Source organism: Pseudophryne corroboree, chromosome 3, assembly GCF_028390025.1.
Source record: "Pseudophryne corroboree isolate aPseCor3 chromosome 3, aPseCor3.hap2, whole genome shotgun sequence".
In the NCBI taxonomy this organism is placed as follows: Eukaryota; Metazoa; Chordata; class Amphibia; order Anura; family Myobatrachidae; genus Pseudophryne; species Pseudophryne corroboree.
Genome location: NC_086446.1, coordinates 307739221 through 307754078, shown reverse-complemented (window position 1 = coordinate 307754078; position 14858 = coordinate 307739221). Strand labels below are relative to the sequence as shown.

At 41.9% G+C, this 14858-nt stretch overlaps 1 protein-coding gene across 1 annotated transcript; it reads left to right on the top strand.

Moving 5' to 3' along the window:
• Positions 1 to 13097: 13097 nt before the first annotated feature.
• On the top strand, positions 13098 to 14375 carry LOC135057730 (putative nuclease HARBI1). The gene is made up of 2 exons (XM_063963508.1): positions 13098 to 13828; positions 13912 to 14375. Exons 1-2 carry the CDS (start codon positions 13243 to 13245, stop codon positions 14346 to 14348), a joined length of 1023 nt encoding a protein of 340 aa, XP_063819578.1. The 5' UTR covers positions 13098 to 13242; the 3' UTR covers positions 14349 to 14375.
• Positions 14376 to 14858: the final 483 nt, after the last annotated feature.

Genomic DNA, 14858 nt, shown 5'->3' with positions numbered 1-14858 from the left:
TTGTCATTCAGATATGACAAATCGAGCCATTATCTTGCAGGTGTGTAACCGGCTTTAGAATGGCTACTATCATATGACATGTAGTTCCACAACAGCTAAAAACCATATACTGTGTCCATGTTCTCATAAACTTAACATGCTGTAGAAATGTATGTATTACTGGACTAGAATGGTGGTAATTATTTTATTGGGGCACGAAATTAAGCAAACGCTGGGAATAAGTCCTCAGTGCTGGGGTCTTACACATGGATTATCTTTACATGGTTATGTTAAAAGAGGAGGAAAAAATGGAGCATGCAGAATTGTGGAATTATCTGTCTCACTCTTTCTGATGTCTGTCCAAGTCTTGCTTAATGTCATGCACGTGAGATCCTTGTTTCATGTCAGTGACAATAGGAGTCGTCAAATTGCAAACGGACAGCTCCTGAAGAGACCTCCAAGGGAGCGTTGAATAGATGTGTCACGCTCATTTTGACATATATCAATCACACAGTTGAAACCATTCAGTGATAAGTGTCTTATTTTGGATTCCTGCAGGACCTCTGCTGCCCTGCATGTACTTATATCAGAGGGTCTTATTGTAGAATTGCCCCACAGCCATCCCTATGATAGATTACAAGCCCAGTCAGCCTCTCTGTTTTCTGTTTAATCTTCTTCTGACAGGTTTCGGTCACTCAGATCAAGGCTTGGTTAGAATATGGCAGCCGCTAGCTGTCAGCAAGTCCATTCATATCTCTTTGTTGCTCTAGGTGAAATGCTGCACGTCTAATGGAAGAATCACATATGGTTTTCACTGTCTTGTTGATGTACACTCTCATTCAGCAAACGGCAGCTACATTCTCTTCAATGGCCATGCATTGTTTATGGCACTGCATAGAAATGTTGCAATGCTAATTTACTTTTTTCATTTTAATTTTTTTTTTTTGCTTGATTTTTTATCAAGCACATATATTTTGTGTCATACTAACAACACAACTTAAGAATGTGTGAGAAGGTGTTGGAGATGCAATAAAGCAGTGCAATAACAATATGTATTAGCTAAATGATCCAAACATACTTGTATGAATAACAGGGGTGATGATGAATTCATTTGAATTGGGATGTAATAGTCACTTCATCCTGGTAATTGCTCTAGGAAATGGTTGTTTCACGGCTATAGGCTCACCCCCAGAGTAACCACGGTATTTAGGTTACATACTGCTATAAATTATCATGAAGTTATCAGCATATACAGCAACGCAGAACGATTTATATTGTGCACGTTTGTTTCTGTGTTGTAATTGTGTCCACATGTGGGACTTTGAATAAGGAAAGAGGAAGGTGGGGACCAGATCAAGGTCCCTAGCCCTACAGTATTGTATCATAACAGAAAAGAGATATAGCCGACATGGTACAGCTGCATGCAGGGGCGTAGCCAGAACTTTGTGGGCCCCATAGCAACATTTTGAAGGGGCCCCCGTCCCAATGCTTCTAGAGAGACACTTCTCTGCAGCAGTTGTTAATTTTATGCCCTATAATAGTGCACTAGTTAATTTTCTGAACCATAGTAGTGCCTTATTTAATGTTTTGCCCCATAGTAGTGCCCTAGTTTCTTTTATGAATCGTAGTAGTGCTTAAGTTCACCCTATATCATATTTCAGAGCTGCCAGTACACATTATACCATACAGTAACCCCAACTCACATTATGATATATAGTGCTCCCCGTAGAGTGCCCCGGTTCATATATTATAAAATTACAAAAATGCCCTCCAGTTCATATTATACCACACTACAATGAGCAAGTCCAGGGGCATACCTAGATATATTTCAGGCCCCAAGGAAGAAGATTGAAAGGACCCCTATGTACCACCCAATCACGAAAATGTATATAACACATGTAACTTTGACAGGGAAGGTGGGCCCCTCTCAGCTCTGGGCCCCATAGCAGCTGCACTGCCTGCACCTATGGTAGCTACGCCCTTGGCTGCATGGCAGTATTAATGCCATATATGTATACAAAACAGAAGGACTTTTGCTATCAGCGCTAACAATAATATACTGCAAATCTGGGTGTAAGTAGCAAATAAAAGCATCAGGATTTTATTCATAATTTGATCAAAGCATTTAAGCTTACAGCCCGTCGTCAAGGGACCCCAATTCTCTGCAAGTCCCTACACTAGCACATATGCACAACACATCATTGCATTGCAGTTAAATGCACTGCACTGCTCTCGTACAGAGGGTAATATCTATACAGGGCTGGTTTGTGAGCTACACCCAACTAGGCCTTTTATAGCCTTGATTGGAAGCTGCCATGGTAGTCCTAGGCAACATTTTGAAACAAAATATAAAATAAATATGCCCGTGCTTGCTTTTACCCATGTAGTGCATGGTATGAGCTGAGTGGCAATATTAATGCCATATATGTATACAAAATAAAAATACGTTTGCTATCGGCGCTAATATTAATATACTGCGAATGTGGGTGTAAGTAGCATTGCATGCCAACCTTGTGCCCATGATGGATAATACAAGCACATAGTGAATGTTACTTTCAGGTCCCTGGCTTTAGCTCTGTGTGCATATGATAGAAAGCAGCAGAGTATTATTTCCAGGCTAAATTTGGGGTCTGTCCTATTTTCCATGAGTCTGGACTGCTACCTGTTGAACTTGGCTTGTATTGATTTGAATAGGAATTTATAGCTGTCCATGCAGTATCCCAGCAGAATGTAGACTTCCCAAGACAAACAAAAAAATCAGGGTAGACAAATGGTTAAATTTTGTTTGTGTTCTGGCAGATGTTTTTGTCCAGGATTATTTCAGCCCTCTGCTGGCATGCTGGATATAATGTGCCAGCATCTGAGAGGAGATACCTAGGGGGGAAGTTTCAACCTACAACACTGTATAATAGAGTACTGCACCATTACTACATGACCATGCATCTAGGTTACTCTCTGTGAGATTTACCTACAATATATTCTTATACCAATTTGTATAACACTTATTTCTGCTCATAATGATAAAGAAAATGTATTTTACATTTTAAAGGAGAAATGTATCGCTCTTATGTCAGGTTTATTCCAAAGCATTATGCAGCTATATGACCGGCGGCACCAACATCCCACCACCCCCTAATCCCAACAGTCGGCTTGCTGACTAGCAGGAACTATTCCCACTCGTGGATGTCCACAACACCCATAGAGTGGGAATAGAACTTGTGGCGAGCACAGCAAGGGGACTTGTTGTGCTCGCCCCCCCACCGGCATTCCGCAGCCGGGATCTTGGCCGCCGGTAACCCATAACCAACCCATTATGTACTTGTCTTTTCATTTTTATTTTGGAGGGACACAAGCATGACTTGGAAATATTACAGAATACCAAAAGTACATCAGGTATATTATTGTAAGAAATGATATGACTGCATAAACAGAAAAGCAATAACAGCCCAGAGTAAGGTTATAGGGGAAAGGTAGAGAAGGGAGGGGAGGGTTGGAGAGGAGGGGTGCTGAAGCAGGCAAGCAGTGTATCTCAGGTGATAATTCATGGGAAAGGGATGTTAGCTTCACTGAAGGAGTAAGAAGAGCCATTAAGAAGGAGGTGGAGAAGTGTGAAGGTGACGTGGCTGGTTGTCTCTGATGAGCCAGGTGGCCCATACTGTGCTGAAGAGATCATGTCTGTCATATAAGTAATAGGTAATATTTACCATGCATGCAGTGTGTCAGAATCTGTTCTTAATCGCCGAGATGGAGGGTGGTTCTGACTGTTTCCGGTGGGATGCAATCTTTTCTGCAACACAATACAGAAAACAATACAAAATACAGCGCCTGGGCGCTCACAGAGGAACACTTCCCTTGATGTGTATAGTGAGAAGCGTCTCGAACTTTCTCTCCTTTCCACTGTTCATAGGAGGTTCTTGTACATGTAAGAGAAAACAAATATACACCGCAATCTTCGTGTATTACTTCCAAATACTATGAGTTCACTCCCCCTTCTTAATAGAATGTGAATCCGGTTGATTAAGTGTTGGGGGGGATTTCCCCCTTCCAATTCACTTACACAACTGAATGGTATATAAGCATTTCAAACAATATAGTAGAACTTGCAAGACGTCCCTTAATTTGACGGGGAACACACTCCAAAATTCACTCTTGGTCTCCAACCTTTTGGCTTAGTTCTCCCAAAATGAGAACCAAAAGAAAAAGGGACGTTTGGAGTAAAAGTATGGTTTATTTAAAAACAAACAAACACTACTAAAATAATGGTGATCATACCCTGGGCGGTCGGAAGAGAAAAAGATGGTAGGCAGACAAAACGGGGCCCCGTTAATCTGATCTCCTCCTGGTCTCCCACGGGTATATTCATCCAATATAGATCTCTCCACCAACGCGTTTCGGCCCGTTCTAGGGTCTTTGTCAAGGTATGAGAGATCCTATTCTAACCTTCCTTTTATACTATCCTAATGATGTATGAGACACAGGTGTGAAAAATGACAGGGCAATGTCCTGGAATCTGTATGATCATATAACATTATTCATATGGGTATCTAAAAACACACCTGTGTCTCATACATAAGCCAAAAGGTTGGAGACCAAGAGTGAATTTTAAAAGACCCACCTTACAGGCCTGTGATATATTCATCTGACTGTGAGTGTTTCACACAGGGGGCAACCCCGGCAATTTTCTTCATTTGGTGATGGTGTACTTGCCTAGGGAGTTGGTGATCATGAATGCTTCTTGATTTCTACATCTGTGTAAGTGCACGGGGAAGGGGAGTGTGTTCCCCGTCAAATTAAGGGACGTCTTGCAAGTTCTACTATATTGTTTGAAATGCTTATATACCATTCAGTTGTGTAAGTGAATTGGAAGGGGGAAATCCCCCCCAACACTTAATCAACCAGATTCACATTCTATTAAGAAGGGGGAGTGAACTCATAGTATTTGGAAGTAATACACGAAGATTGCGGTGTATATTTGTTTTCTCTTACATGTACAAGAACCTCCTATGAACAGTGGAAAGGAGAGAAAGTTCGAGACGCTTCTCACTATACACATCAAGGGAAGTGTTCCTCTGTGAGCGCCCAGGCGCTGTATTTTGTATTGTTTTCTGTATTGTGTTCACTGTGGGGAATTGTTTGTGATTCCTCTTCAAAATACTGCTGAGGCTGCTCTTTTTAGCGCACAGAGGCACCTCATTTTCCATTTTTTCACATTGTTACTTTTCTGCAACAGGTAAGATATGCCATAGCGTACATATTATGTAGCCTTTTCAGGGTACAATACCAGCGGTATTCTTCCTTGTATACTGTTTCTGTAATAATCATGTAAAACAAAGAGAGGTTTATGCATTCCCTCATCTCCTGCCAGGCCTCTTCATCAGGAGAAGGTCCCAATAATGACTCCCAAACAAACTTACGTCAGAGCATAACAGCATGCTATAAATCGCTGAATTCATGATACATTGGTGTGGGAGATCTGACAGACAGAGCATCTCAAATGAGTTTTAATAAAGTGGGAGTGAAAAGGAGAGATTAAAAGCAATATATATCAAGCCTTGGAGAGAGATAAAGTGGAGAGAGATAAAGTGGAGAGGGATAAAGTACCAACCAATCAGCTCCTGTCATTTTACAGGCTGTGCTTGAAAAGTTACAGAGGCTGATTGGTTGGCACCAAAATGTCTAATTTGAAGGTATTCAAATAGTATTGCATGTAGCCAACTAGCCATGGGTATTTTCTCTGCATAACCTCCAAGGGAGCAAATTGTGAGTTATCAGTAAGACAAGCAATGCAGGTGATAGGGTGTAGTATAGTATGCCGGCGGCCGGGCTCCCGGCGACCAGCATACCGGCGCCGGAATCCCATCCGCCGGCATACCGACAGCGTGGCGAGCGCAAATGAGCCCCTTGTGGGCTCGCTGCGCGTGCAAGACTATTTATTCTCCCTCCAGGGGGGTCGTGGACCCCCAAGAGGGAGAAAAAGTGTCGGTATGCCGGCTGTCGGGATTCCGGGGCCGGTATACTGTGCGCCGGGATCCCGACAGCCGGCAAACTGAAGACCATCCCAGGTGATATCCTCGGCAGATCAGCATGCAGCATAATTCATCATATAGTCTGGGGGGAACAGGGAGTTGTTCCATATTGGTATATTATTATTATTATTATTATTATTATCATTATTATTATTATTATTATTATTAACTATTTCTTATGTAGTGCAGCAAATTCCGTTGCGCTTAACAATTGGAAACAATGATAATACAACACTGGGTAATAACAAACAGTTGGTGATAGGAGAATAAACAGTAGCGATGTGGAAATTTGCAATTTAAGGACCCACATTTTCAGTGGAAACTCAAGAGTCGGCAAAGGGGTGACATCGACATACGAATACCTTCATCGTCATTAACAAACACCAAGTGATTTCAACGAAAATAACCTTTTTTTTTCTACATGAATACCTTTATTGTCATTAGCAAACACCAAGAATATGTGTATGAGGTTTGGGTAGACCCCATAAGGAGGAGAGGGAAAGTAGGGGTAGAAACAGTCTCCATATCAACGCAAGCATTGGTGTCAAAAGTAACAAAGTTTACAACAACTTGATCAGGTTGGGAAGCCCAATAGTATGGACCTGTCTCTTAATGCAATGCAGATGGGATGTAAACTGTTTATTTAATGGAGAGGTATGAACAGGCCAAGCCACTTAATGGTGGGTGAAAGCTATTCATTTATTGTTGGGGTGTGTCATGTAGCAAGGCCTAATTATAAAACAAGGGGTACTTTTGATTAAATCTCAGGGCTGGTTGGAGAGGGAGGCCTAGAATGTCCAGTCATTACTAGGCCCCCATATTTCTTGTTTCTATTCTTTTTCCTGAACAAAGCCTCATTATTCTATGATCCAAGCAACAATTGAGCAGACAGTGAAAGCTACAGTCAGCTGAGCACAGTACAGGCCACGTGCTACTCTGGTGCTGTTGGTGCACTCCCAACTTTGGGTGACTGTCACACTCAGTGAAGGTACGAGTATCTTGCTCCACTTTTCATGAAAATGGAGCTACAAGCACCTAACAGTCATGAACACAGCATTTTCTGGGTATGTTAATGGGACAAGAATGGGTTAGAGCAGTGATGACTAACCTTGACACTCCAGCTGTTGTTGAACTACACATCCCAGCATGCCCTGCTACAGTTTTGCTATTTGGCCATGCTAAAACTGATGCAGTGCATGCTGGGATGTGTAGTTCAACAACAGCTGGAGTGTCAAGGTTAGCCATCACTGGGTTAGAGCATGGCCTAGCACTGTGTAAAATGATAGTCACGTCCCTTGCATGGAAACCCTCTACTAGTAACAGCCCAATGGGTTCTCAGGCAATTATTATATCACAAGATATGTGCATGTAATTACAGTATTATTGGATTTTGTGTTATCTATATGAGTTTTATATTTCTCTTTATATTTCTCTGTACCCTCCATATTTTGCATATCCTAATGTCAAATTGATTATTTAATACTGATATATAAATTTTGGGATATTTTTGTTCTAAATTGCACATACCTGCTATCACATCTGCCAGGAGACCCCCAAATCTGCGTGGAGTCCCCAGGACCCACAAAACAATAGGTGGTAGTCCTGCATCCTGCCCACTTCCTAGTGAAGGGGCAGGATGGAGAGGATAATGCTGGGAATCACGAGTCATGCTGAGGGGGTTGGGTCAATATGACGTGATTTTTATAGAACTGCATCATATCAGCCCATCCCCTCCATGTGGACCCGCGATTCACAACATTCTGCCACAGAGGAACAGGGCCTAATGAGGCAAAGCACCTGGCCCCACCACCATAGTATGTCAACGTCATATCAGCCCATCCCCTCCATATAGACCCGCGATTTGCGACATACTGCCACAGAGGGACAGGGCCTAATGAGGCAAAGCACCTTGCCCCACCACCATAGTATGTCAACGTCATATCAGCCCATCCCCTCCATATAGACCCGCTATTTGCGACATACTGCCACAGAGGGACAGGGCCTAATGAAGCAAAGCACCTAGACCCACCCCATAATATGTCAACATCATCTCCAATCTGGGTTTTTCCCAGAGACAACAAAAATTGTCTCGTTAAGGCCTGCTTAAGTCTTAAATTAATAGTTAAAGTAAAGGAAAATGTATTGCGTATTATTACTTTTGTGTGTTTTATTACACTGGTTGAAGGATGCATTTAAAAATGCTTTTCTTTACAAATATTGGCCCTCATTCCGAGTTGTTCGCTAAGATTCATCGCATCGCAAATGTACGAAAACTAAGTGTCTGCGCATGCGCAAAAGCGTAAATACGCATGCGCGAGTACATACGTACGACATTAGTGCAAAACTGCCAATTTTAAACCAACACGTAACTGGCAAACGAAAACGAGGAGTGGCGGAGGCGTGGCGGAGGCGAGACTTCGCAATGCTCCGACATGGGCGTGAAAGTGGGCGTACAGTGTGGGAGTATGCAACTCGCAATGGGCGTGTTTTTCGCAATTATACCTTGTCGCTGTTAAATCTAACATAGGAAACCGTAGCAACCTTCACGCAGCAGCCGAGTAGGTCTGCAGTTACTCTACATTTGCGAAGTACTGTTACCAAGTGTGTATGCAGTAATTAGCTGTTAATTGGAGAGCACATTCATCTGATGGACAATTACTAGCTAATTACTGCGCAGATGAAAGTTAGCAAATAGCAATTGTCTGAACCCACATTACATGTTTATTTTACTCACATATAAATCACACACACTGCCAAATAAGGTTGTTTGTAGTGTTATTGTTGGTGTGTAACCTTTTTTTTTTTTCTTAAAAATGTTTGTAAGAATAACAAATACAAACAAGTGAAATAAAAATTTAAATGTAAAGCTGCAACATTTTTGCTAAAGAAACCGACAACCAAATAATGCAGCATACTCTTTCATTTTGTCAGAAATGTAACATTATTTTGGGTTTATAATATTTGACAATGTTTTAAATGATGTCCTGTTGATCAATACATAAATCTAAAAAGTGTTGTGTCAGTTTACTTAATATGGACATTAAAGTGTGGTGCAAAGCATACCTGTATTTGTTGGATGATGCAATTTTGTTGGCGAAATTGCAGATTGGTCCACAAGTGTCTATATGCTGACCTAATTTTTCTGGAACTAACATTTACCTGATGCATTACCTTGAAGAAATAGCACAATTATAATTTTTTTTTTTTAATTAATGTAGTAAGATTTAACAACATGAAAACATGGATACACGTGAGTCTCACAGGCAGAGATGGACCAAGCAGCAAGCATATGGCACTGACACAAATGATAGAGCAGAACTTAGTACTCTGCAAAAATCAGCTTCTGACTAAATTATAATTTGTAATCATAAATAATACATATTACACACCCTGCCACACAAACATTTTGACACAACTGAGAAAGAATTAGGATCCACCACACAAACACAACAATACATAGCACACTAGTAAGAGGAAGATGGCTCAGGTGTTTATACCCAAAAACTCACAGGCTACAATACCTCCAAACATAAATAATACATTTCACTAAGAGGGAGTTATCCATTCTGGCCACACAAGCCAACTCCAAAATAACATAGAGGCAACATCAAAAACATGGGTGCTGGCCATCTGGAGAGACATCACTTTCTTTTTTTTCTCCCCGCCTGAGGCTGTTCTTCTTGACTTGGTCTGCGGAGCGACCTTCGTTGGGCCTGCCCAGTGGCCTGTTCTTCCTGGGCAGGGGAGGGAGCCGATGTGGGTGGCTCTCTGCCACTGTGGGCAAGGGAGACAGCGATGGCCTGGAGCCCTTGCAAGATGTTATTTGCAAGGGTTTGGAATGAGGAGGCAAGTTGTTCTTGGCCCTGCCTGATCTCTGCCAGACCTTGGCAGAGTTGAGCAACACCTTGCTCAACACTGGTTCGGTGCTCAGTGAGCCGGACAGCTATCTGGCTTACCTCCCGGAGGATCCCGTCTTGAAACGCATTTAGGCTCTCACCATACCTAGCGATTTCAAGCAGGATCTCCGGGATAGCAGAGGGTTGGGTGGGGGGGCCAGTAGGAACCTGCAGAGGTGGGATTTGTGTCCCCACACAGCCAGACCCACTAGGTCCCTCCACCTCAGCCTCAGCCACATAACCCTCCTGTGACTCAAACTGATCATCCCCCTGTGCTGTGTTTAGTGGCAAGCAAATAGAAGAATGTGTGGGAAAAGAGTACAATAAAAAATTAGATTTAAGTTTATAAATACTGTTTAAATTGCAGACAAATACATCTGTAAACTTACCTGGCAAGTCATGTCCCGTCAGGATCTCAGGCAGGTCCGTGTCCATATTAGACACCCCTTGGCCCTCCTCATAACTGACACAGGCCATCGCCATCTCCTCCAAGTCTGTAAACTCCACAGCGACAGATGGTCCTCCCCCTGTAGCCCTTGAGGCATTCCACTCCGCAGACCTCTTTGCCTTCAGGCGGGATTTGAAGTCGGCCCACCTACATATGTATTGTGAAAGAGGGGCAAAGTAGAGTATTATTATTTGTGTATGTAAATATCTAGGACACATGTTCTGCTTCTGTTTGCTATACATAACATCACATGTCACTACATTTTTAAGACAACTTAGCACCGAAAAAGGGCTGGCAAGATGCACTTACCGTCGTCTAACTTCCTGCGAGGTTCTGACGACAGAGCCAACTTCATTCACAGAATGTGTGATGTCCCTCCAGATGCGATCTTTTGTAGCAGCACCCATGTTTTTGGGGCCTCTATGTACTTTGGACATGGCTTGCGTGACCAAGACACGCAACTCCCTCTTAGTGAATGCTGGCTGTCTTTTCTTACGTCTGGAGGTAGCCTGTGAGGTTTCTTCCTGCTGCTCCTCACCATCTTCCTCCTCACTAGCAGCTTCTGTCTGTTGTGTTTGTGTGGCTACTGCTGATTCCTCCTCAGTTTGTCCAGTATGTGTGTGTGGCAGGGTATCCCCACTCAATTGTTGGGGCTCAGAAGCAGACATTTGCAGAGTACTAGGTCCTGCCTCTTCACAATCCGCAGAGGCGTATTCCATCATCCGTTTCTGGCACTCTAGGCGTTTTTTCGCCAATGCCATCTGCTGCTCTGCAATGCTGGCCATCTCTGCTGCTATTTCCTCACGAGAAGCCATGTTTGCGATGACGTGTGTACGCCGAGGTGTGTGCTTATTTATACCTACGGGCGGGGCGTTCATTCACACAGGTGTACAGTGTTAATCTTGGTAATGATTGCACTGCTTATTTAAGGGCCTACTTTGCACGCTGTGAGTGTTGGTAGTTTGGAGTTTATTTGTCATTTTGGAGTTTGTTGTGCTGTGCGTTAAGGTGCTATTGTGCTTTTCAGAGTGAGTAATTGTCAAGCATACATTTGTCCGTTTGTTCGCGTTTAGAATATAGACGGTATAGCAGTATTTTTGCGAAAATCCGTTTGTGAGTATTCGTGCATTCGTCTGGTTCCTAATGTTTTTTACAAATTATATTTTTGAAGATTATTTGTAAATATTTTTTACACATATATATTTGGTTTCTCCATTTTTTAAACGAAACCTGTGCTTCAGTGTTGCTGTTGTGTGGACTAATGTTAGTATGTTGTTTTTAATGTCATTTTTGTTTTCTTGTAGGTGTATTTATCTGGGTGAAGTAACCCCTTTTTTTGTTTACAAAGAGTGTGATTTAGAACACAAATTTGACTGTTGTTTTCTTTGAAGCAGGTAAGTGCCCTTGGCCTGTGTTGGTGCCTGTTTGTGTTAATGGTCTCTATGTTGTCTTTAATGTCATTTTTGTTCTCTTGTAGGTGTATTTATCTGGGTGAAGTAACCCCTTTTTTTTTGTTTACAAAGAGTGTGATTTAGAACACAAATTTGACTGTTGTTTTCTTTGGAGCAGGTAAGTGCCCTTGGCCTGTGTTGGTGCCTGTTTGTGTTAATGGTCTCTATGTTGTTTTTAATGTCATTTTTGTTCTCTTGTAGGTGTATTTATCTGGGTGAAGTAACCCCTTTTTTTTGTTTACAAAGAGTGTGATTTAGAACACAAATTTGACTGTTGTTTTCTTTGGAGCAGGTAAGTGCCCTTGGCCTGTGTTGGTGCCTGTTTGTGTTAATGGTCTCTATGTTGTCTTTAATGTCATTTTTGTTCTCTTGTAGGTGTATTTATCTGGGTGAAGTAACCCCTTTTTTTTGTTTACAAAGAGTGTGATTTAGAACACAAATTTGACTGTTGTTTTCTTTGGAGCAGGTAAGTGCCCTTGGCCTGTGTTGGTGCCTGTTTGTGTTAATGGTCTCTATGTTGTCTTTAATGTCATTTTTGTTCTCTTGTAGGTGTATTTATCTGGGTGAAGTAACCCCTTTTTTTTGTTTACAAAGAGTGTGATTTAGAACACAAATTTGACTGTTGTTTTCTTTGGAGCAGGTAAGTGCCCTTGGCCTGTGTTGGTGCCTGTTTGTGTTAATGGTCTCTATGTTGTCTTTAATGTCATTTTTGTTCTCTTGTAGGTGTATTTATCTGGGTGAAGTAACCCCTTTTTTTTGTTTACAAAGAGTGTGATTTAGAACACAAATTTGACTGTTGTTTTCTTTGGAGCAGGTAAGTGCCCTTGGCCTGTGTTGGTGCCTGTTTGTTCAAAGTGTTTTGCTTATGTTTGTCTGCCATCTTGAGAAGAAATGTTAAATATATTTCAAGGATTGTTGGGCAAAGTAGTGCTGTTCTTGCCTGTACTAGCTACTAAAGGGATAACTTTGGTTGTTGTGTTGTAATGTTTTTTTTGCCTACTTTGCTTTATTTGTTTGAAGGTGTTTGTGATGTGTTTGATGCTCTGAGTATATTGTTTTTTGATATTTATATTAAAATGTTATTAAAATATGTAGCTTTCTAACTTTTATATTTTTTATACCCTTTTTGTTAACATTTTCATTTTGATCCGGAATTGAACACAGAAAATATGTCTTATGCTCCTGCAGTAAGTTGACACTCCCTTTTTTAAAAAATGTTTTGTTGTATATTTTTTGAGGTTTGCTTTTGTCTTATTCAACATATCTGTTATATTTTTTTAAAGTGTGTGATGGCAGTGTTTATCGCAGCAGAAGCCCTACCTCCCCAACCCACGGCAGCACTCCCACCCCAACCGCCAGCCCCACAACCGGCTCCTCATCAACCAAGGCAACGGAGGCGTGCTAGGCCACCAATTTTCCAACCCCGTGTCCTACTTTTTGGGATGCCAGATGATGTTGTTGTGCGTAGATACAGGCTGCCACCACATCTAATCCTAGACACTCTCTCCATAATAGAGAGTGATCTGGAGTCTTCAATTCGGTATCCTACAGCAATACCACCATTGACACAATTCCTTGCTGTGTTACATTTTTTGGCTACAGGCTCTTATCAGCATGTGGTTGGAGACCTGGCTGGCATGTCGCAGGGCCAGTTCAGTAAGGTCCTGCGGCGTGTCTGCCGTGCTTTCCTAAAGCGTGTGAAGCAATTTATTGCTATGCCTTTGGATGTTGGTGCCCTAGATGTGGTGAAGCGGCAATTTGAGGAAGGTGGTAGTCGCTTCCCACATGTTATTGGGGTTGTGGATGGCACACATGTAGCTATTCAGCCACCAAGACATAATGAAGACATTTTTAGAAACAGGAAACTGTTTCATTCTCTGAATGTAATGGTTGTTTGTGGGCCATCCCTCCAGATCCTTTCCCTGAATGCAAAGTTTCCCGGAAACTCCCATGATGCGTATGTCATTAGACAATCAGGGATATGGCACAGATTAAGATCAAGGCAACGAGAAGACATGTGGTTATTGGGTGAGTTGTCCCACTATTTTTGGCCTGAAATTACTAATTTTAAAAAAATATACTCTTTCTAATTTGTTATTCTCATCAAACAGGAGACCGTGGATATCCTTGCACCCCCTGGCTCATGACTCCTTACCGTAATCCCAGGCCAGGACCACAGACGGCATTTAACTCCGCGCTTACTGCCACTAGGCAGCTGGTGGAGCGCACAATTGGGGTCCTTAAAGGGCGGTTTCGTGTGCTCCACCGCACTGGTGGCGACATCATGTATTCGCCGGAGATGGCAAGTAAACTAGTGGTCCTGTGCGCTATACTACACAACATCGCGGTAAGGAGTAGCGTAGAGCTTCCTCAGACAGAGGAATTGCCTGATGAGGAGCCAGGGGTTGTCCGACACTTCGGTGGGGGGAGTGTTACACGGAGGGGGAGCCAAGTCAGGGCAAGCATTGTTGCGGAATATTTCAGGTATAGTGTTTTAAGATTCTCTTTTTTAATCAAAATAAAACCACAGTATGCTTTTGTTTTTTGAATAATTTTGTCATTTTGTTTGCTATTGTAAGGCCATTGTGTAATTATTTTTTGGCGTTGGAATATGTAATATTTATTTGCCACTAAATCCGTTAACACGTTAAGCTTACAATGTGTTATTTGCAAAAACAATACTGTGATGTTGCTAAATAGTGTCCTTATTTGTTTTCTATCCTAAAATCCTGTTTATTTCAACAAACACACAAACAAATGAAACTTAATGTTGTCCACTTTGTGACTGTCCAGCTGAATGATCACACAAACTGTGGTGAGTACACAGATATGTATCTAAATTTACCCAAAACTGTGTGTGTGTCTGTGTCTGTTTGTTTTGTTTTATGTTTTAATTTTTTAAAAATTCCTTCTGCGAATGCGTATTTCCGCTCGTGCTAATTAACACTCTGCTCTTCCCAGCATTGCAAAGATCAATAAAGTTATTAGAAATTACAGCATAGATTTTGGACCAATCACATGCTAGCAGACACTATAAATATATGCCCAAATAAGGAAA

Coding starts and splice junctions, on each gene's coding strand:
- LOC135057730 (XM_063963508.1), top strand. CDS start 13,243: ATGCCAGATGATGTTGTTGTGCGTAGATACAGGCTGCCACCACATCTA. Junction 13,829..13,911: donor AGAAGACATGTGGTTATTGG/GTGAGTTGTCCC, acceptor CTCATCAAACAG/GAGACCGTGGATATCCTTGC.